This window comes from Pseudonaja textilis, chromosome 2 (assembly GCF_049901715.1).
Source record: "Pseudonaja textilis isolate UNSWEBS1 chromosome 2, rPseTex1.2, whole genome shotgun sequence".
In the NCBI taxonomy this organism is placed as follows: Eukaryota; Metazoa; Chordata; class Lepidosauria; order Squamata; family Elapidae; genus Pseudonaja; species Pseudonaja textilis.
This window is the reverse complement of record NC_141991.1, coordinates 120,939,126-120,962,698: the sequence shown is the minus strand read 5'-3', so window position 1 is coordinate 120,962,698 and position 23,573 is coordinate 120,939,126. Positions and strand designations below refer to the sequence as shown.

Here is a 23,573-nt window from a genome sequence, read left to right as displayed (position 1 = left end):
TCCATCAAACTTTTGATATATTTGTTCATGGTGTATAAAGTAGATATTGTGTTTTTTTTTAAAGAAAAGATGGACAGACAAAAATTTTAAAAAATACAGAGATGCTCCATTGTCTTAAATGATACCAGCCTGCATCTGGTTGGTTCTCTCTTGAGTTTGCATGACATGGATTAAACTTAAGTGCCTCTTCCCTGGGAAATGCTTATGCATAACAGCAATGTGCTACTAAGGATGTCTTAGAAGCAGATGTGAGCCATTTGAAACATGATAGAATGCTGTCACTTTGTGCTGCTGGTTCCTTTTTTTCCATTTTTTTGGAAAAAATAAAAGTCTGCAGTTGCTGATTGGTGCTCATGCCACTGCAGACAAGGTAGAGATGATCTTATTCTCTCTCATGTCTTTCTTGCCAGGACTCACTCTCCCAGTTAGTTCTGAGGCATAGAAGATAAAATGGAGACAGAGTTTTAACACAGCCTCATGTGTGGGAGAGGCTATTTAATAACATGGCCAGTAACTGGTGAACAGGGTTAACCCTCTTACCATTTGTCAGAAGATGTGGCCAATTGTAAGACGTTAATTTAAAAATGAACAATCCCAAAACTACATTGCTGTTTTTCTCCTCAACCCAACGAAGTAGGTCAGAAAGCCGAAGGAACAGCTGTCTTGGCTACCATTTTCCTTCCCTAGGACCAGCATGGCACAGGCTGAATGCAATTGTGGTGCTCTAACAATGACTACACTTCGGTGCTGTCTGTATCTCCCCACCCAGGCAGGCACTGAGATGGCACCTCAAAGTGGCTGAGACGTTTACTCAGCTGGCATCAGAAGAGCATCAGCTTAAGGGAAATAGAGGGGGCTTGATTTCCTTTCTGAATCAGGGCTCAATATGTTCAGTTTTCAGTTTGCCAGGCTTGTTGACTTCCATTTAGATGACGTTACCACTGAGCAAGGGGCTGCTTTCCCCACTGGCCCTCCGGCCAAACGCCTGGCCAAGGAAGAGGCGTACAGCTGTGCGGTCAGGAAACCAGTTCCTTGGAGAAGTGCCAGCAGACATCATGGCCCGTAGAGGGATGTGTCTCAAATGCCTGTAACCAAGGAAGACATTAGTAACAATCTTGAGTGACATTTGAGAGTCACCCAAAGCATCTCCGTGTTCCTTACTCTGCTTGCTCTTTTGAACAAGAATTCTTAACATTCTTTGTCTGGCAAAAGAGAAGAGCTCAACCTGTAAAGATTTAATCTTCTGCTGTTCAATGGCCCTATGAGGGATAAAAACCTCCACCAGGTGGACTCTGCAAAATGCCTGCCATAAACAATACAACAAGAGTGAATGGCCATTCAGAGTGGTTAGGTTTTAGTTGGAATAGTACCGAGAAGGCCTAAGGAACAGGTTGCAAGATACTATAAGAAGCCCTGAAAAAAACAAGATAGCCAATGAGAGCGATTAATGAAATTCTGGGGAGGAATATTTGTCGTGTAGAAGCTTCACAAATCAAATTAACTCTTTTGCGCTATGTGTTTAGGCAAATTGCTCGTGTTACTGATTTCACCTTAGTAAAGCTGCTCCATCTCTTCTGTTGCCTCTCTAAATGTCAAAGTACATAATGAAGAGTTTAATAGAGAGAAGGAAGCCGGTACCTATAGCAGAACTCATCTGCAGCATGCCTAGCTCAAGGATTGTAACTACAGGGCAAACCTTTGCTTGCAATCTTGGAGAGTCATTATCGGTCAACGTCCAGTCAGATACTCTTTTCTCTGTTCTGATGCAGTAACTTAACATGCTCCAAAGATTAATCACCTTGCTATTTCAGATCCATCCCAGATGCCATAAGGACTTGATTTTTGTGGGTGAGCAGCAAAAGCACAGATCCCCTTGCATCATCTCCTAGCCAAAGCAGAATATGAACATTAGGCCAGGATTTAACCCGCAGCTCTTGTGCTTGGATGGGAAATGTCAGATTGTCCTATCTTCAGTCAGATGTTAGTAGCTACTGTAGCTACTGTTAGTATATAACATATACATAGTACATTCACTCCTGGCTAAGGATGAACAACCTAAATATGAATGGGAGTAGACTCACCTATAGGTATAGATAGCAGCTCCCATGGCAGCAATAACCAGCAGTGCTCCAACTACAAATGTTATTTGGGCTGAAGCTTGATTTCTTTCTGCTATAACAACAGAGGAATTGGTATTTAGTGGTGTTTATAATAAGGATTGTATGCTGTTCCTTTAGAAATATGGGACAAACCATTCCTTTAGAATAGGCCTATGTTTCTAATGAAGAAATAAACAAGCATGATTGTGAGCAACTCTACCTCAACTTTACCATGCTTCACAAAGAGCAAAAAACTAGGGAGAAATTGGTTAGGTTGACACATGTTGTATTAAACCATAACACAATCTATTTGTTTTTAGCTTAGATGTATGTCAGCATAGCCATTGTCGTTAACTATGGCTTAGAATGATGCATAAACCCAACCATTATGTTTGGCCTCTGGTTGTCAGCCTATTAGAAGGAGGGATTGCAATAAAACTGCTGATAGCATGAAGAGAAACAGAAGGAACGTTTCCTGCAGAAGACTTAGGGTCACCATAGAATAGTGGGCCTTACTCTGAACGCTGACTTGGGTGCTGGCAACAGCCAAGGTGTTGGCATCAGCCAATGAGATGTTGACGCAGTAGAGGCCAGATTGGTTGAAGGCCTGGCGCAAAACAAACTGGCAATCTGGGCTTGGCTGAACAGGATTGCACACACTCTCCTGGACTATCACACAATCAGGATCTGAAATGGTTGTGCAGACTTCTTCAGGGAGGCTACAAGCAAAAAAAAAGTCTACTTATTAGTCCATCCATCAAAAAGGGCCAGTTCCCTTCCCAGAATCATACATATGATGAACACTCCCCTTGGCAAGATTTCCACATGACTGCTATGCTGTTCATATTGCTATTCAAAAATCTTTTCCACCACCCACTATTCTGAGGGGCTTGTTTCACAGCTCCTGTTGCTGGATGTCCTAATATCCTTTCTTTCTCCTCTATGGCCCCAGATGCTTCAACCACCACTTTAAGAAGGTAGGAATCTATCAGAGTCATTATTTTCAGCTATGAAACCTACCTTCCCTGGCAGGTCACAGTGAGATCTACCGCATTATCAGCAATAGCGGGCGTCAGTGGCATCACCTGCACAATTTCCACACTCTCTATGCCCTCTGCAATAAAAAAGAACACAGAAATGTTTAGGCAGTATAGATGTCCTATATTTCCCCCTCCCACCATCCTGTGAATCATTCCTGTACGTGGAGGCCTTTTAAACCTGGCCTCTACAAACCAAATTTAATTGGAAGAAAATGTTTGATTTTTTTCAAATAAAAAGGACATGGTTCCAACAGAAGAGACTATTTGTAGCTCAGGATTGAACTGTGGAGTCCTTGGTACTCTCTGAATTTGATTATTTGCTTGCAAGTATTTTTTTTACCCAGTAAAGTAACATCAGCAGTACAGAAGCAAACAACCATGCTTGGAGGGCACTAAAGACAGCACAAAATGGGCCTGCTTTTAGATTTAGAAAACAGAGTGTGGAATGGACATTTTAGCTTTCACAGAACACCTTGTGTAACTTTTAGCCCCAGACATGTCATATTATTCTTGCCTTCTATTGTAAATGTGTTCTGACCACAATTCTCTGCTAGTTTTGAACCTACTATGTGGCAAAGATTGGATCAGGGTAGATTGTCTTATGGTGATCACATTATTCTGTCACCTAAAGATAGGTGATTCTGCATGTGGTTTAGGTCCACCCTCCTTGCCTAATGATGCCCAACAGCCTCTGGCCTAATTGGTGTGGGTACTCAATGGTTCCTATTACCCATCATTCCCTAGACTTACGGATGATGTCCAGATTAGTGGCAAAGGTTCCATAACGATAGAGGAGGCATCCATTGGGTGCCTGGCGTTTCACCAGGAGCTGCACCACATCTCCCGCGACTGTTCCTGTGGCAGGCATAACTGAACTCGCCGGATTGATGGCTGCTGTATCTTCAGAGTTATCTATTGGGGGGAAAAAAATACTGGAAAGATATTACAATATTCATGGATAAAGGCTTATTAGTATTCTCCCATAACTTCAGATTGTCTCACTTCCAAAAATAGTATTTGCTGGAAGGGATAGCCATAAATTTAATGGACTGCCTCAGAAATAAAATAGTGCTTTACAGACGTTTACAGGCCACAGCTTCTGGCAACCCTTGCCCCTGGCTCTTGCCAGTGGGCTGATGGCAATTGAAATTAAATTGAAATTAAATCTCTAGAGGATACTAGGTTACCTACTCCTGTTTAGAATAAGCAAGAGGAATACAATAACTGATTAGAATAGGTAAGCATTGCTAAGGCATGAGGAGGGGGACTGAGGAGGAACATGAAATATTTGTCTGGATGAGGTCTGTCCCTTTTGTCTATCTGTGTCTGCATTCATAATGTCACAGATACATATGCAAATGGTGGTGCTTATTTTATGACAAGTTTTGCCATTCTGATGAAACAACTGGATTCATCACGAACTTGATGCTTTCAGAAGTATTACAGCAGGGCTGTCAAAACTCCCGAACTGCAGGCTGGATGCGTTACACGCTGGCCACTCACGCACCCAATTTAGCAAAAGGGGGGAAAGTCCCGATATGCTACCTGACACCGCTGTAATGACGTGAATTTGACGCCCCTGTACTACAATTTGAAGAAACTGAATATACAATCCTTACATCAGAAGAGATCAAGCTGGGGAGGGCAGTAGAAGGGTATTCAAGAAAAGGAACGCTATCATGATGTCAGCCTTTCAAAATAGTCCGGTCTAGGAGAGCAAAGTCATGCAGGCTAACACTACTTTTATTATAAGCTCATAGAAACAGAATCTTGGAAGTCTGAAATTGCTTCTCCCCTCCTTCCCTTTATCTTGAGATGTTTTTTCAGATTACAATTCTGGCCTGGACTCAATTTTCTTTTATCTGACCATTGTCTTGGTAGTGACTTTTCTTCTTGTGTCTCAAGGTCATTCCTTCTTCCCATTACATACGCTTTCTGCTTATGGGTTGAAAACCTCATGTCCCTCAAATGTTTCTGAACCACAAATCCTAGAAGTGCTGTCTAGCATGGCCAGCAGCAAGAAATACTCTGAGCAGGATGCGGAGGGCCTCATCTCTGCTCTAGAACTGCCCTAAAATTACCTTTTTAATCAATCAGAAACAATAATTAATCAGAGGAGACTTTGCAGAAGCTTCAGATGGTGACCTGTTCCCCCAATTGATTTAGATCATTCACCTATCGTATTATCCACTACAAATAGTTTTCCATTCTTGGCTTCTAAAACTTCCTATGGTGAGCCCCAACTGGGATTCTTTCTCTGTTCTAAACCCTTCACATGCAGATAACGGTAGAAGGCACAGCCAAAAGCAGTAGGCTATTCTCAGAGGCAAAGGAATCTCTTGCCAGGCCTACCTCTTGCCAGAGACACTAGCTGTGATTTTTTTAAAAAGTGTTGTCAAATACCTGAAAGGACAATTGTAGATGCAACGGGGGACAAAACAGTGGGTTCTGGTGTGCCTGGGTCATTCTCAGGTGCTATTGTAGATGAAGAACCTGCAGCCACAGAGCCTGGTAGAGATTCAGATGTTGTGGTAGATGCCATGGTATTTGGGAGAGATGCAGACATGGCAACAGTCACACCCTCACTGTTTTCAGTGGCATCAGATGATGCAACAACTGTAGGTTCCACAGAAGCAGCCATTAAATCTGTTTCTCCAGGCCCAGCACTGATATTTGCAACAGGAACTGTGGCTACAGATGTTGCCTCTTCAGTTACTGTTGGCGGTACAGTGGAAATGATTGAAGTCGCAGAAGCCCGGACTGAAGATGCAAAAGATAGGTGAGTTAGAAGAAACAGTGGGAGAGATTATGCAGGAAAGGTACTAAATGTAATTTCTATAGGATAGTTGCAACTTACTGAAAGACCATACTAGAAAACCCAATTCTTCTGCTATAATTCATAACACAACCATTAAGGGCTGGTGTGAACCCTGCATTTTATTATTTTATATAAATCTTCCTGTTCAGTTTAGCATAGGCTGGTTGTTGATGAAATCAGCTTGGCAATAGGATTGTTTCATGAACTTGGAACCTTTCCCAAATGGATGTTCTCAAGATCTGTCAGGCTTTGATTTATGCAGGCTCATGGGAATCCAATACAGGTAGGTCAGCAAAGACTGACAAAGAATATGAGTGCCACCGAGAATATGGAGTGTCAAGGATAATTTTTGCCTGGGAAAATATATATATTCCAATAACATTCAGAAGCACTTTTGTGGATTCAAGTTTTTAAAACCAGAATATAGATCAGGGTGTCCAATCTTGGCAATTTTAAGACTTGTGGACTTCAACTAAACATGGCTGGCTGGGAAATTCTGGAAGTTGGAGTCCACAGGTCTTAAAGTTGCCAAGGTTGGATACCCCTGATATAAATGCTTAAGGACATTCTTGGTATGAAAATACTTGAATAGCGTTCTAGTGTGATCAAAGTGAAAAATTATTCAAATCTGGAAAAAAATCTAGGAGCAGAATAAAAACTGAACTCTTTTTCACCTCAGGAACATTTGATGTTTCCAGGTTTTCTTATTTACTTTAAGAAGCTTCCCCAAATCTCAGCTTCCCTTGGAAAGGATTCTAAGGAATCCTACCTCCACCCCATTTATCTATTGATCCTTTTTATCCTACTCATTGTTAATGTTTTAACCATTAATGCCCAACTTTTAAAAACATGTTTAACCTTCTAGAGATGGGCAGCAAAACAAACAAACAAACAAGCATCCCCCCAACTTCTACATTTTTGTTTGGACTCATCACCCAGTGTGAAATGAGAGTGAGATTATTACATCATATAAAAAGGTCCTTAATGGTTTTGAAGATTAGAAAAGATAGACAGTTGTCTTTTAGCTGATCAACTGGGGACCTCTTCACATTCCATTTTTTTCTAGAAGAGGTTGAAAAACACTCTTCAATTTTCTACTGCTGTAGTACAATGTTGTTCCACTTCCTGTTAAAAGCTCTTAACACTTCTACCCTGGACCTGAACATTCATTCTAGACACAAAACAAATTATGTCAACTCCTTAGCTATATCCCAGTTTATTTGAAAAGTACATTTAGTCCTGGTAGAGAACTTGAGTTTGAAATATCTGACAATAGATGGGATACTGGCTAAAATCAGCTAAGCAGATGAGTACTTACCAGAAGTCACAGCCTCTTCAGTGCTTGCCCCAGTGATGCTATTTATAGTGGAAAACGCACTGGAAGCTTGAACCGTAGTTCCACTCGGAGTAGTGGTTGTCATGAGGGTTGTGGGCATGATGAATGGGTCTTCCGAAGTACTGCCTCCACATGAGGCCACAGGAATGGCAGCCTGAACCACCACGCGAGGGCTGAAGGTACCAGCGGAAAGGTAGGTGTGAGTGACCATGGTTGATCGAGAAATCAGGGTCCCGCTCTGGTCACCAAAATCCCAGGAGTAGGAGATGTCAGCATCATGGAGGTATTGACTAGGATCATGGAGCTGCACAGCAAAGGAGATGGCTCGGTTTCGCACAAAGCGACTGTCTGTCCCATCGGTATCAAGAAGTTGTGCAATGTTCACTTGGAAAGGGATCTGGTCTGGGAAAGGAAGCAGAAAATCAACAGTGGGCATGGAAACTTAATTCGGAGAAGAATGAGCAGCTTGTGGGGTTCTTGGTGCTCTCCGAGCTTGGTTGTTGTTTTTTTTCCAGATGTTTCCTTATCAAACAAGGTCACATCATCAACGGGGCAGCTTTTCTAAAACAAATTTGCTCCATTCCTCTCAGGAATCCAATTTGGTTATTCCACAATTAACTGTTTTGTTATCGGTCCAGCAGTTTCTCTGTGTTAATCAAAAGATAGCTGGGATTAGTGTACAAAGCAGGCTAGCCTTTCTAGCTTTTATTATGGAACCCTTGGATATCTTTTAGATGGCATAGCGCAGAAAGCAGGAGACAATGTCACATAATCCCCAAATTGATCAAGCACTGTCCCCAGCTGAGTCCATTAATATTTACCAGTGATGCTGAACTGAGATGAGGCACCACCGATAGGAATGAATTTCTCACGTCCCCGGTAATGATAGATTGCCACATTCATGGTATAGGAGCCTAAAGCAATATCAGCTGTTTCAATGGTCAATGAGGAGGCGGGACCATCTACCACTTGCCAGTATTGCCCTGTAGGGAGAAAAAGAATATGGGAGAAACGCCAGTGTTGAAGATAATAGACACAACACTTCCTAAGTTGAGAAGGGAAACTGTCCTTCCTCCTGGTGTAATTTAGATCAGAAATGGATGCTTTCCAGGTGTGGCACCAACAGCTTCTGCGATTCTCAACCTGCATGTCCATTGGCCATCTTTTTGTTTGAGAAGCCTGGAGAAGAAGTTAAAGCTTGGTAATAATAAGTCCCTTTTTCGGTTCAGGCAGCAGGAACGTAAGTTAACTTCCATAAATAAAATAGGAATGTAAAATAATGTAGTAAGACATTTAAGAGTCCCCATAGATTAAAAGTAGCTTATCAAATATATTTTCTAGTAGGGATCTTGTGTTTTCAAGTGCTGTATCAATAAGCAGTACTTTACCAGAACATTTTTGTATTAGCCTCTAAAAGTCATTTGCTGATACCTCTCCTCCCTCCCACCCTCCTCTCCCCATCTATATCTGTCATCCATCTATCATCTATCTATCTATCTATCTATCTATCTATCTATCTATCTATCTATCTATCTATCATCTATCTATCTATCTCTATCTATCTATCTATCTATCTATCTATCTATCTATCTATCTATCTATCTATCTATCTATCTATCTATCTATCATCTATCTATCTATCTATCTATATCTATCTATCTATCTATCTATCTATCTATCTATCTATCTATCTATCTATCTATCTATCTATCTATCATCTATCTATTATCTACAAGCTGTCCAGAAAAGAAACAATACTAATCAAACTAATTTCATAATGAAACTCATGTCTCAAAGTTAAATCATGTAAATAGAGATGGTCCTCATTTAATGACTGCAATTGGTTTTGACCACTCAGTCATTAAGTGAAATGATCATTAAGTGAGTGTGTGTGTGAGGGGGGAAGGGAGGGAGGGAGAGAGTGGGGGGGGAAGACAAAGAGAGAAAGATTCTACAAAAGTCACTAGTTGCGGCTTTTCATTCCGATAAAATTCTCTAAGGAAACCTGTTTTTTTTTCTTTTTATGCTCTCTGACAGAACAGAGAGATTGCTTAAACAACTTATTTCTTCCTGAGCTGCTTTTCTCCACATAACAACACTTCTCTGAAAATCTCTGAAAATAACTGCAGATTGACAAATTCATCTGTGACCTTAGTTGATTCCAACCTTCCAGTGGTTATTGCCTGAAACTGACCAACCTTAATCAATTTCACAATGAAATTTTTTATTATTGTTTTATTTGTGAATGGTCACTATTTGAGGCAGTCATTAAACACCTGTAACTAAGAAGTAATTTTCAAAGGGAGGTTATCTTTCTCTATATGCTTTTTTTAATGTAAAACAGTACTTTTTAAGTATTCAAGAAAGTTTTAAGGAAAATCATTTTTACAGCAGCTCCATCAGCTTCTGTGCTGTCCAACACAACAAAGCATACTCTCACAGTTAAATCTTCCCAGTCAAAGCGAAGACCTTCCTAATCGTGCCACAATCGTGTGGATTTTCTTTTTATGTCAATTAGGAAGGGCCCTTTTCTGCTGTGGAATGCTTTCTCCTTATCATGTGCCCTTTTATTTCACTTTCATATGTGTCCTGAAACATGTTCAGTCTCTGTGGCGTATGCCATTTCATGATGGTACCGTTTGAGGACTTCGTACCTTTTATGTGATTAAATACAAATCACTATTTTATTTTGCTTTCTGATTTGCCAACTTTTATTTCCACTTGTGTATACGGTTGATGTTTCCCCCCTGAATATCATTAGCATTACAGGCAGTATAAAAATATTTTAAAGAAATATAAAGAAATATTTATAATGAGTCACAGACAAACCACCGCTTGAGTACAGTGTATGGATTCAGAAACTGTAGAACAGCGGTGTCAAATTGGCAGTCCACAGGCCAGATGCGTCAAGCACCGGCCACACCCACCCCAGCTCCACGAAGGGGAAGAATGTCGCAAAAAATCACATGAAGGCAATGTGACGCCATGACTTGGACAACTGTGCTGTAGAAGTTGCTAAGCTGGAGTACAGGTAGTCCTCAACTTAGAACCATTGGTTTAGTGACGGTCCAAAGTTACAAAAGCACTGAAAAATGTGACCTAAGAGAGTTTTTCACATGACTGTTGCAACATCTCCATGGTCACATGATAAAAATTCAGACACCTGGCAACTGACTCATATATATCATAGCTGCAGCATCCCCAGGGATCATGTGATCACTTTTTGCAATTTTTTTTGGAGAAGCAAAGTCAATAGGGAAGCCAGATTTACTTAACAACTGTGTTACTAAATTAACAACCGCAGTGAGTCACTTCACAAATGAGGCAAGAAAGGTCGTAAAACAGGGCAAAAATCACTTAACAACTGTCTTGCTTAGCAACAAAATTTTTGGGCTCAATTGTGGTCATAAGTCAAGGATTACCTGTAATGAAGAAGGAAAGGACTGAAATGCATGGCATTTCCCCACTTAAGGGTCCAAGCAGCAACTTACCCCATGTCTGCCAGACAAAAACAAACTTGCCAGGCCGGCGATCGCTTGGGGAGAAGGGTTGTCCATCGGGAAATACATAATCGGAAGCATCGTCCTCCTGGTCTGGGAAAACAGGATCCCCTTTTCTCATACGGGTGCCTGCAAAAGAGAAGGGGAGGAAGCCATGAGAAAAGACACGGTTAATAAGTCTCCAAAAGGCCTCAGTTGAAATCATTCAAATCCTACAGGAATACCCCATTTCAATGTGTGTGGCTTACCATTTATGATGCAGTTCTGGCTCCATACCACACGTCCATCTGGCAGCGCAGTTTGGTTACTGGGAAAGCGCAAAGTAATCCTGAATGTGACTTTGGCACTTGTTAAGGTCGGGGCATCGTTGCCGATATCAAATGTGACATTGCCACCTAGAAAGAAAAACAGAGAGGTGTCCAAAGTTTCTGATCTATGCCACAGCTGGCACTGCACTTGCCTATCTCTGCTATTGAGGATAAAAGAGGGCACAGAGCTTGCAAAAAGTGCGTCAGTAACAACTTAAAAAGAACAGAAATACACTTCGATAGAGGAGAATATTTGTAGCTCCTGGATGAACTTTGGGCTCCTTGGTGCTCTCTGAGCTTGGTTGATTTTTTGCAGATGTTGCATTACCCAACTAGGCAACATCATCAGTGCTGGAAGGAAGTGGGGTTTGCTCTCAAGGACCCCACAGAAGCACATTTAGAAAGGGAGAGGATAACTGCAAAAAAGACACAGTACGTCTCAACAAGGAGGCCCGTGATTGGGTGACTAAGTGACAGATTGCTATCCAGGTGCAAAGATGCTGTCTAACGGTTTTTAATGGTTAAGTGGAACTTAGGCCAGGCAGAAAATACTTCCTCACAAAGAATGAGGAAGACTTTGACAGTCTTTTCGAAGAAGGACTGCAAGTAGAGTCCATGTCACTCTAACCACCTATACTGAGGCTGAGAAGCCTCAACGGATTGTTTCCCCTTTTTGTTCAGTCCAATTGTCTTTACTTCAAACTTATCTCGTACCTCGCCAGCAATTTCCCTGCCTGGGATCTCCTTCTCTCCACCGGGGGTAAAGACTGGAATTCCACGTCTTGTACGCAGAGTATCTCCGGCTTCCATTATGTCCCCATCTGTTGTTCCGGCCACTGAACCCTAGAAGAAAACAATGTACTTTAATCCTGGGGGCATTCACCAGGGGAGGGGGGGCACTGGTTCAAAAAGTGCAGAGGGCAGCTGCAACCATGCAGTTGAAACACCCCTCCCCCACCATCTAGCATATAGAAAAAAAGAGACAGGCTTTAAATGCATAATTGCAATGGTCCTGGTAAGAGAGAACAGGCAAAGCTGGGGAGGGAGCAGAGTTAAACGAGTCATCAGCCTACAGTCATTATGTTCCCACAAATAGTCTAAATCCAATCCCTCTTGAATTCCGTTGACTTTTATCTGGTGCCAATTTAGTAATGCATTTGATTAGATTCTCTTGTATTGGCTTAAGCAATAAACCTTCTGAACCAACTTAATATATGATTCTGATTCTTTGTACCTGATAGGTTCTCCAGAATTTTTTTTTTTTGCCAGCCCTCATCTCCCAGAGATATTCTTGCCACCACAGTTTCTAATATGTCAGAGATAAAGTTAGAAGCCAAGGCATAATAACATTATCATTATAAAAGTCATTTTTATCTTTCATTGCTGGATGTATAGGAACCATACATTACCTTGATTCTGCCAAAGCCTGCTTCTGAATAAGTGAATGAACTTGTATGTTTCCATAAATGGATTATAGTTGAACAAAATATGTATTTTATGACCTGATTAAAGCTAGGCGGACAGTGAAGGGCTGTTCCAGTGTTTTCTGCTTGTTGATTAATTCCTTTCTGGCCATCTTGAGCGCCCCCCCACCCCAATCTCATGCTGAGTCTGCCCAGATGTGAAGGTCCTTGAATATGCTGGGTTCTCCCCAAAGTGTGCAAAGTCTTTTCTGAAATGTTATGCTCTGGATTTTAGGAATGGTGCAAGACACATCGGACCAATCTGCAGCTGTAATATTTGTCAAGTTAGTTTATGGCTTTCCATATTATTCACTTAAAGAAGAAAAGTGACATAAAATAGCACCAGGAAGGAACACAATAGGACCAAGGGTCTCTTATCTTGAACATCGTCATAGAAGGGTTAGTGGAGCTAGCCGGGATGGCAAAAAACAGACTGCTTTGCACCAACACAATAATTCAATTAAATTTCATCCAGAGGCCGTTGATAGATTTCTTACAGGATAAAGAGAAAAGTCAGCTTTTGATTTTGGATTCTGACAATGAAAATGGACTTGACTAAAGAAATATTACAGCAGGTTATTTATATTTGATAACTTACTATTGTTTAGATGAAATTAAGAGATGAACTTCTAATGACTACTGGCTTTTAGTTTAGCATGAGTATTTTAAGGTATAATATATGGTCTTTTCTCTTTAAACTAAGATGGTTGTATTGTTAATACCCCATACTAAAAGAAAGTCGGAGATCACTCTTGTTATATTTGTTTGAAGTACGTTTTTGTCACTTCATTGTTTTGTCATTTCCTTTCCCTTTTATGTTAGTTTGTATTTTAAAGTATAATGTTAAAACTTAATAAAGTTATTATTAAAAATATAACAGTGGCAGCGAAGGTAGCGCATGCAAACCTTGTTGGCTTTTGAATAGTTTGGCCAAGGAATATCCTCTAGTAGGCTATAACAGCAACAATATCTGTTTAAAGGTAAATGTAAAGGTTCCCCTCACACATACGTGCTAGTCATTTTCGGCTCTAGGGAGTGGTACTCATCTCTGTTACAAAGCCGAAGAGCCAGTATTGTCCGAAGATGTCTCCATGGTCATGTGGCCGGCATGACTAAATGCCAAAGGCTCATGGAACACTGTTACCTTCCCACCAAAGTGGTCCCTATTTTTCTACTTGCATTTTTACATCCTTTCAAACTGCTAGGTTGGCAGAAGCTGAGACAAGTAATGGGTGCTCACTCCATTACATGGCACTAGAGATTCAAACCGCCGAACTGCCGACCTTTCTGATCAACAAGCTCAGCGTCTTAGCCACTGAGCCACTGCGTCCCATATAATATCTGTTTAATTGATATTAATTTTAATACATTTAAATCTTCTAAGCCTCCTTCTTCTGTAACTCTGAGAGTGAGATGGGTGATACCAAAAGTTGATAAAAAAAAAAGTTACACATTATAATTTGAAGGCAATTTTCGGAAGGCTTCTGGGGCAGCATCCAAGGCTTGAGAGATATAGTGCCACATCCATATCACCTAAATGTCCCAAGGGTGCTTTTTCAAGAGGCAACTGGACTTTCTTGTTTTTCTTTGAAGACGTTGTCCTTCTCATCCAAGAAACTTCTTCAGCTCTGACTGGATGGCTCCATTCCCCACCATCCAGTCAGAGCTGAAGAAACTTCTTGGATGAGGAGCAAAACATTTTCAAAGAAAAACCAGAAAGTTGCCTCTTGAAAAAAGCACTGTTGGGACAACTATGACCTGGATGACTGAGAATCTCCAAAGACATATCACCTAAAGAAAGCTGTTCTTGCCCCTTTGGTTGTATGAATCAGCCTCTAATGGAAGGAGGAAGGGGGATGGAGGTGGGGTTAGGCAAGCTTTAGACCTGTAATGCCTGACCTTCCTTACTACATAGTGGCCACACAGGCCTGCCTCAGCTGAGAGTCACATGAAACAGCTTGAATAGAGGCCGCCAAGACCATGTGATACGAGCCCCTCAGCATTGGCGTGGGCTGATCGGTCACATGCTGTCTGCACCTACAGCAGAATAAAAGAAAGTCTTGAGTGCTTAGCCACATCCTAGGCAGCCTAGGGAAGGGTGTTCCAAACTACTTGTGGGAAGCAGAGAACATACATAGGAAACTGCAACGTGAAAAGAAAAAACAGCATTTGCTAAATGTGAGAAGATAGATTGGTTTCCCAGGATTTTATCGTTAGTTACACAGACTGCTCCAAGACACTTCTCTTTTAAACAAAATAAAACAAAACTCCCACTTTCCTTTCAGTTCTCCTGAGTTCTCCTGGTAAAAAGGGAAGCAATGGAGAGAACTCACTGCAAAAACAATCCCAGATTAAATGAGAAACTGCCTCACACGTAGTCAGCAGTGATCTTCCCTACCTGCTGAGAAGGGCTGTACTTCAATACTGGCTGGGAAATATTGGAAAGGTAGATTCTCCCCAGGATCCATAAAGAATTTTTGCCTATCTCTCTGAAGTTGTTTCAGCTTTTTGACCTTCTTCAGTCATGAGAGATAGGCAAGGTCATACTTGAGCAGTACTTGAATGCAAGATGACCAGGAAATCTTAGGACTAAAAACTAGATTTGAAAGTCATAAAAATATCCTTGAAGAAAATTTAAAAAATAAAAATCTTTACTTGGGGATAACATGGAATGAACTGAATTTGGGATTTGCTGCGCATAAAATAGATGTTATCATACAAAACGATGCCCCCTTTCCTCCCCCTCAGACTCATGTCTACTAAACACTAGCTTGTGCCAATTCTTAGTGAAGTTGCTATGAAAGACCCATGTCTGGAAACTTCCCTGAGGAAAGAAAGGGAGCACTCACGAAGAACAAAGGATACACAACCACAACCAGTAGCTGAACATTAAAAGGTTGTTAAGATTTGAAATGGAGGTTCCTCCCACACACTCACTTTAACACAATCGGGGTGACTAAGAATTGGATCTGAGCAAGGTGAGACTCTCCACCATCAGTCCTTAGCAAATTAGGCACCCACATTCCATATCCCAAACCGCAAAGCACCAACAAAAGAGGATTAGTGAGTCTTGTCTGCCTAGACAAAAATCCAGATCACCACGAGGTTTGGCTTTGCAAGAGTTGTGTGTGTGTGTGTATATCCATGAGTGAGTACGTAATACAATTATCAAATTAAACCAAAGCTCCAAAGGCAGTTTTGGAGTGGCAAATAAGCGTCATTATTTTTTTCACACCGTAATGAGCTGAGTAGAGGTGAACTACTTCCCAAAAACATTTTTATAAGAATTCTGAACATTCTAGAACTGATCCAAAATTTATAACTAGAGAAAATTAGTCCCTTTTGATGCCAATAGCTTTTTCCCCCTCCAAGGTTGTCCTCTAAATTGAAACTATTTTCTGGGTTAGATCTATGTCCCAAGGAATCGGTTTGGATTCTCCATTCATTGCCCCTCACTGCATGTCATATTTGCTCACTGTTCCTTCTGCAAAATCTATCGCTGTCATCCATACATTAGCACCTGTGAAAGGAATCAAATCTAGTTTGATCTGTAGATGCATCTGCACTGCGTGTGCCTGGAACATATATTATGTAAAACAAATCTAATTTCATCTTTAATTTAATTTCATCTGCAATCATAGTTTCCTGAGAATATTTTTTGTTAAAAAGGAAAGTTTGAAAAACAATGGACATCTGGATTTTGCATGCAAAAAAAAGTTAAGGCATTTATGCATAAGATGGGTTACACACACACACACACACACACACACACACACACACACCTCAACATTAATATTTGTAGCAGTTGAAGCAGTTGTATTGTAAGGATTTGTGTTGTTTTTTTATCCCCGTGTTAAGATACATTAACTTACCTTGTGATGTTGATGACAGTAAAGGAACAGCTGTTAAGTCTCTTGAGTTGTGAACGTTTTTTGAACAAGACCAACACAGAGAATATTAATAAGGTCATACTTTGTGCATTGGTGAAATTAATAGATGCTGCTCAAGGGGTTACCTGACAGCAGAGTTGAGGCATAGCTCAGCCTGATCTTTGGAAATATGCTGGCACACAAGATTATAATGTGGGGCAAACTTCTGTGGGTGAAATAAACCGGATCTCTAAGAGAAAATTGGGTTCCACTTACTGCGCTGAGCTGAAGAAGTAGCCAGGAGAGCCCAAACAGCAGCCCATAGAAACCAGATCCGTGACATCTTCAAAGTGTGAGTTCTTTGTAGTCTCTTGAACAGTTGATGGCAAAAGAAGGCAAGGAAGACTCTCCCGCTATTAAAAAGAGAGCTCATTTACATATACCCACCTCTCTTTGGTGCATGAAGACATTGCTTTCTTTCCAGCACAGGGCTTTCCCCCTCCTCTTTCTAATAATTGAGATGGGGGAAGGGGGGAACATTGGCTGTATGATCCGGTCACAAGTTTGCATTGTGGACAACACAAGGAGGCCCTCTTTTTTAATCCCATAGCTGGAATGCCAGGGTAAAGGGGTAGGGTGATGCTTGAACACTGAGGTGCTTCATCGCAGAGGAGGAAGTTGGGAGAGATAATAAGAGAGAGCCAAATGACTAGTTATGCAATTTCATTAAAGGGCATCATCAGGGTGAGATTATAGGGCACAACCCCACTCACGTCTTGGTTACTTCTCTGGACCTTTTCCAGCTTCGGATGCAATATGATGGAGCTTAAGCAAACTATATCAATAGTTCTCAGCTAAAGAATGCAGAGAAGTAACTGACAGAAAAGCAGAGGCTTCCAGTTAAGTCCTTCAAGTTGAATTTGATTCTCTAGCAACATTACAGATGTGTCTGCCCAGGAATTTTTGATAACAATAAAGAAGTGATTTGCTATTGTCTCATTCCAGGATACTTAAAAAAAAAAACTTTTCCTAATCTAGCCTAATGCCCTTTGATTTCCCAAGACATTCCAGTCCAACTATATGTTGTGACTCGGAGGTTTGAACCTGCTCTGTCAGAAGACATAGGCTCAAGTGATGAGGAAGATCTGGCATTAAGGTTTGAGCCTGCTTTGTTGAGTGACATAGACGGGAGTCAGGAGGAAGAGGAGGACTTGGCTCTAAGATTTGAGCCTGCTTTGCTGGAAGTTTCAGAGTCGTCTCCCGCCACAGAATCTTCCCCCCTGGTTGTGCCTCAGGTGTCGGCAGATAATCAGGAGAGTGTGCCGGAGTCATTAGCTGAAGATCAAGCCGAGAAATGCTGGTCTGATGCAAGGCAAAGACGCAGGCAGAAATGTGACATACAACGTAAACAGAAAAGAGACTGACACGCCCCTCAGGGAATGTAAGGAGGCGTGTTAGCTCTGAATCCCTGTTCGGGTCAAATTGTCTATTGGAGTTAGCAGTTTGGATGAATTATTCTACATGGCGATCGCCTCTGATTTATTGTTTTGCTCGTTATCGGACTTGGTAGGCAGCTTCTGGGAAAATTGCCAAAGACGAATTCAGCCAAAGGAAGTTAACTCTGTCGTTCCTGTTTCTGTCTGTTTAAGTATTTTCCTTTGGAAATTTGGACTCTCACCTTGTGGCTACAGATGAGATAGAATACTATAAATCAGTCTTGACCCTAGTTGATGTTTTAGGGTTAGCAAACATCAGCTAGATGTTGCCACGATGCTGGATTTTCATCACCCTAAGAAATCAAGGATTTGTGGCTATTTCAAGGCTCATAAGGATTTGATGGTGAGCCAGGGCTGACCGAAGACATCTAGGTAAATAAGCAGAGACGGATGTTGTGCAGAATGAAGGACCAGTGGGGAGATTAATTGTTCAATTTTTTTTTTCCAAATGAGAGTTCGGGAATCTCCCATAACTCCTCACAAGGACAACGAAGAACAGTGGTCTCTCATGGGTTTGAGTGCCAAGATCCAAGGATGTGACAATTTTGTTCTCGCAGTGGAGCTTTTCATAAGGACATCATTTTTGGAAATGTTTGATTTAACCACATTATAAATATTAGACATCTTGAAAATAGTGAGCTTAATTTGATACCTGGTGAGTTTTATTTTCTTTGGATTTAAAAAAAATTAAAAGAGAAACTTGAAACTGCAAATAATATAAAATTAGCAAAAAGCAGGAAAGAAAGGATTTTTGTTTAAGAAAATTTTAATTGGATAGGGAAACCAGAGAGACTTGGCATATCAATTATTTTTGTTATATGATTTGTAAAACAAGTATGTAATTAATTAGTACGCTCGTGGGAAATGACGAAAACAGAACCAGATCCATATTAGGAATTGAGGATTGGTGAAGTTTGTAAATGGTCACTAGAGGCAAGCTAAGGACCAGGCATTAAAGTATTAAAATAGGTAAATTGGCTATAATGTTTTCTTTAAGATTTTTTTTTTTTTGCATGGACTAAAACGTTAATAGTTTCATAATCTCAGAAAGGATACAGATTTCAATGGTAGACTTTTAGAAAATGATGAGATTTAAAAAAAAAATTGACTTGATATAGGCATTATAGTGTTTGAAAGTATGGAAGACAGCAAAATTGAATTCATCAAACTAGGAATACGAATGATAAATCAAGAAAAAGGGTCTGGGAAAGGAACAGCGGCTACAAAAAATCATGGATGATGCTTCTTTATGAAATTTACAAAAGTAGGCTGATGAAACCTTTGAAGACTTCTTTTAAATCTCAAAGAATGATGAAAGATCAAAACCCCCAATGCTGTAGGAAGGATTTAGAGATTGTGCAGAGCAAAAAGAAAAATATAAAGCTGGTAGCAGCTTGTTAACAGAGAGTTTTGAACCTTAATCTTGTTTTTTATATTATTACCTTTCTTCCTGTTAACTATTTTATCATTAACATGGTATACAGGCCAATAATTTACAAATAGATCTTTTGCAAAGGGTGGGAATTGTTGGAAGAAAAATCAGGTCCGGTTCCAAGCCGAGAGAGAGAGAGAGAGAGAGAGAGAGAGAGAAGCTGAAATAAAATGGAGGCAGCCCGCAGGAAAGAAAGTCTCTGTTTATTTGGTAGCCAGAAACTCCACTGATAGCAGCATGTTTCTGGGGTGGCTGACAAAATGGGATTGAGAGTAGGTGGACTTTTAAAAACTATTTGGGGCTTTGTGATTGAGATGCCTATTCTTGTTCAAGAATATATCCTTTATTTTAATGGCTCTTGCCAGATTCCTATAGGGTCATATAGGTCAGTCCCAGCTGTCTCTACGGGCAAAGGGGGAAATGCAAATCCTAGGTACTTTATTTGTCTGAGCTAATCTTGTCAGCTTTGACTCCTTGCCTATGGTGCTGCTTATTTGGAGTTTCTGGTTGCTCTTTGCTTATGAATAGAGTGGCCCAGATTTCTGAATAGATACAAAATATCCACTCCTAAAGACTACCCTCTTCTGGTTTCTGCTTGAGGATAGCAGGAAGACTGGGACTGCTTTCTGCCTTTAAGTTAAGTTTTGAACCTAGCACTACGCCGCCTTCGGTCCGATCTAAGTATAGTATATAAAATCATACATTGCAATGTCCTACCTGTCAATGAATACTTCAGCTTCAACCATAACAACACTAGGGCAAACTAATAGATACAAACTCAAGGTAAATCACACCAAACTTGATTGCAGGAAATACGACTTCAGCAACAGAGTGGTCAATGTCTGGAATACTTCACCTGACCATGTGGTTTCTTCCCCAAACCCCCAAAACTTTAACCTTAGACTGTCTACTATTGACCTCACCTCTTTCCTAAGAGGTCTGTAGGGGGCATGCATAAGCGCACCAACATGTCTACTGTCCCTGTCCTATTGTTTCTTTTATTTTTTTTAATTTTTCTTATATGTATCCATGTTTTAACATTTTAAAAAGAACAGATGGTAAGCCAATAAGACCCTAAACCCATCTCAATTTCCTGCCTTTCATTAAAACCCAGTGCATTCACACTACCTGTCAATCTCACTTGCCTCTTAAATTTATATATGAAAGCAAGTATGATTCCAGATTTGCTATTTTTGGAAATATATAGGCATATATACTTAACATGGGAGTATTTATTTATTAAATTTACATGCCATTCATCTCACTATCCAGACCAATTGTTGACATATATACTTTTAAGAGTATGAAGTCATAAACTGCTGTGCTTTTTAAGCAAAAAGCATTATAAAATATTTTGTTTTATAAGCATAATAAACAAGCCCATATAGGACTGGCTGCATATATCTGCTTAGTTTCTGGAGTAGGATTTGTTCTTTCCAATTTCAGTATCTAATTCGTATTAATAGATTTGACCTGTAGTTAAGTGAATTTGGCTCCTTTATAAAACCTCTCTCTCTCTCATCTATCTACGATGTATATCTATATCCATCCATCCATCCATCTTGATTACTTTTTGTTGCATGAAAACACAATAGATTTTGGCTCGCCTCCCAAGATAGGTTATTTCTCAGAATTGTAAACTCATCATTTGGTTTAAGGAAAATTAAAGCCATATTGCTCAGGCAAGTAGGTTCTATGGTCATTAAGAATTCTCCCAGAATAATTTGATTTCGTAGAAAAGTGTACATTGAACAGACTTTTCTACATAGTATGTGCCTGATTTCATTTCTGTGCCTGCAGTGGCTCACAGTAGCAACCTGGTTCACCCTCACATGAGTTTGTTTAATGATTTCCACTGTCACAGTTTTTAAATCATATCTCACAGTTGCTGTTATAGAGGGAGAATGGGATTATACTTCATCCAGCAGAGTTCCAGCTTCCAGCAAAACTCCATGTCAAATAATGTGGACCACAATCTTTTTTTCAAAGATGGCAATATTTAGAAGGCAATGGAGGAAAGAAGAATTTCCCCAGGATTTGCTACTGAAAGCTACTGTAATTCTACAGCAGCAGTGGGCAAGATCTAGTTCAAGGATTGCATGCAGTTCACCAGCCACATTTTTGTGGATGTTGACATAGAATTGCCAATATTCCATGCTCAACTATAAAATAACTGCAGTGCAAGATCTGAAGAAGAGAGCTGAAGAAGCTTCTTGGATGAGAAACAAAACATCTTCAAAGAAAAACCAGAAAGTCCAGTTGCCCCTTGAAAAAGCACCTTTGGGACAACCATGACCTGGGTGACTGAGAATCTCCATAGACAAGATTTAGCTGCAATTTTGGGCAGAAAATGATCAAATGTGGATGTATTAATTCATCAGTAAGCCTAACACATCTATTCTTACATTAAATCCCATTGGGGGGAAAAATCTAAAATGGGAAAGTGGACAGAAAATTATGTTCAACTCTTTATGGTTGAGTTAAAATATTACAAATTGTCAGCAACTTTTGGAGGCCTTCTCGAGGCTGCACCCAAGGCTTTGCACACCCTTGCTGTAGAGGCCATTTTAGAGAGGAAACCCTTCTCACAACATTGTATTAATTCATTCATACCCAGAAAATATACCCAATAACATGGAAGAAGGAACAGACAATTTAACAAGTGTGACAGAGTGAGGGAAAATTTAATTTAAAAAACAATTTTCAGGAATTTTTTTTTTTTAAAAAGAACTGTTTCCATTGGTCAAACACACACAAACACAAGCCACAAAAGACAATAACACCATACTAGTCAGGGCAATTTCTTGGATCCAAGTTCTAGTTCCATCAAACAGTGGTTCTCAACCTAGTGTAGGGACTTTCAAGTATTTCTTGACTGACAATCACAATTGAGCCCAAAATTTCTGTTTGCCAAGGAGACAGTTGTTAATTGAATTTTGCCCCCATTTTACAACTTTTCTTGTCACAGTTGTTAAATGAATCACCGCAGTTGGTAAGTTAGTAACACAGTCGTTAAGTGAATGTAGCTTCGCTTGTCAGAAGGTCACAAAACATTGTCCTGGGACCCTTCTTATATTTTATAGAATAAGAAAAAGCTTCAATAGTTGATAACCAAATTGGGATATTCAAATAACATTGTCTCTTAATTTTCTCCCAGTTTAACCATAAAGACTCCCGTATATAATGCCTTCTAAAATAGCCCTGCGATTTAGTTCCCTTATACCACAGAAAAGCATGCCAGCCCAGTAATAGATCATGTCCTTCTAGTGTCAACAATCTAGTCTTTCTTAATGTTATCCATTCTTTGGCCCGCATCAAGTTTGCAGCTTGATAATACAACTCCCAATTAGGAAGGCCAAATCCTCCTCTAGTTCTAGCATCTTGTAAAAGTTTTAATTTTATTCTCGCTTTCTTACCTTGCCATATATACTTCAACACAATTTTATTTAAAACTTCAAAGTAATCTTTGCCAAGCCTAATTGGTATTGTTTGGAACAGATATAAAATTCTAGGTAAAATATTCATCTTGATTGTTGAAATTCTGCCTATCAATGACAGTTGTAGGTTTTCCCAATTCTTCAGATCAAATGCTATCTGCTGTTTGAGTTTAATATAATTATTCTCTTTCAATGTAGTGCATCTTAACGTCAAGTATATCCCCAAATACTTAACCTTATTTGTGACTTGAATTTTCAATAGGTCTGCCAGTTCTTCTCTTTGTCTTAATAATATGTTCTTTGTCAGAATCTTTGTTTTATCTTCATTTATTTTCAAACCAGCCATCTCACTGTATATCTCTATCTTTTCCAATAGTTTTAAAGCTGTCTCTAGAGGATCTTCCAGAATGAAAACCAAATCATCCTCAAAGGCTTGTAGTTTAAATTCCTCCTTTTTGATTTTCATTCCTTTTATATTTTGGTCCTCTCTAATATTTCTATTCAACACTTCCAAAGTCAATACAAATAGCAAAGGTGATAATGGGCATCCTTGTCTTGTACCTTTTCTTATGTTAATAGAGTCTGTAAGTTCTCCCTCTATCATTACTGTTGTGGAGCAATGGTAAGGAAGAGGCATGAGACCAGAGCGTACAACTAACAGGCTTTATTGCAATGAATAAAGGGTTGTCGCGTCTGCTAGCTAACTCGCAGACCAGCGGGCGACAACGGGCTGGCTCTGCCCGACAGCCGGCTTATATAGCCGGCTGTCAAACGG

The 23,573-nt window shown here is 40.1% G+C and overlaps 1 protein-coding gene across 3 annotated transcripts; it reads right to left on the bottom strand.

Annotated features, from left to right (window-relative positions):
- Positions 1-17,805, bottom strand: PMEL (premelanosome protein). 3 transcript variants are annotated; one of them, XM_087925093.1, is made up of 12 exons: positions 16,710-17,805; positions 11,816-11,944; positions 11,042-11,188; positions 10,785-10,922; positions 8,115-8,276; positions 7,276-7,695; positions 5,543-5,899; positions 3,890-4,051; positions 3,120-3,213; positions 2,616-2,818; positions 2,082-2,172; positions 1-1,085 (listed from the first exon to the last, which is right to left on the bottom strand). In XM_087925093.1, exons 1-12 carry the CDS (start codon positions 16,864-16,866, stop codon positions 926-928), a joined length of 2,220 nt encoding a protein of 739 aa, XP_087781219.1. In that variant the 5' UTR covers positions 16,867-17,805; the 3' UTR covers positions 1-925. The 3 variants fall into 3 exon arrangements, with proteins under 3 accessions (XP_087781219.1, XP_087781218.1, XP_087781220.1); XM_087925092.1 differs by having other exon boundaries at positions 781-1,085; positions 3,890-4,054; positions 16,710-16,809; XM_087925094.1 differs by lacking the exon at positions 1-1,085 and adding an exon at positions 1,822-1,885 and having other exon boundaries at positions 3,890-4,054; positions 16,710-16,809.
- Between the last annotated feature and the right edge of the window lie 5,768 nt (positions 17,806-23,573).

Coding starts and splice junctions, on each gene's coding strand:
- PMEL (XM_087925093.1), bottom strand. CDS start 16,866: ATGAGCTCTCTTTTTAATAGCGGGAGAGTCTTCCTTGCCTTCTTTTGC. Junction 11,189..11,815: donor GCAGGGAAATTGCTGGCGAG/GTACGAGATAAG, acceptor TTTTCTTTCTAG/GTGGCAATGTCACATTTGAT. Junction 8,277..10,784: donor TTTTGTCTGGCAGACATGGG/GTAAGTTGCTGC, acceptor TTCTCCCTACAG/GGCAATACTGGCAAGTGGTA.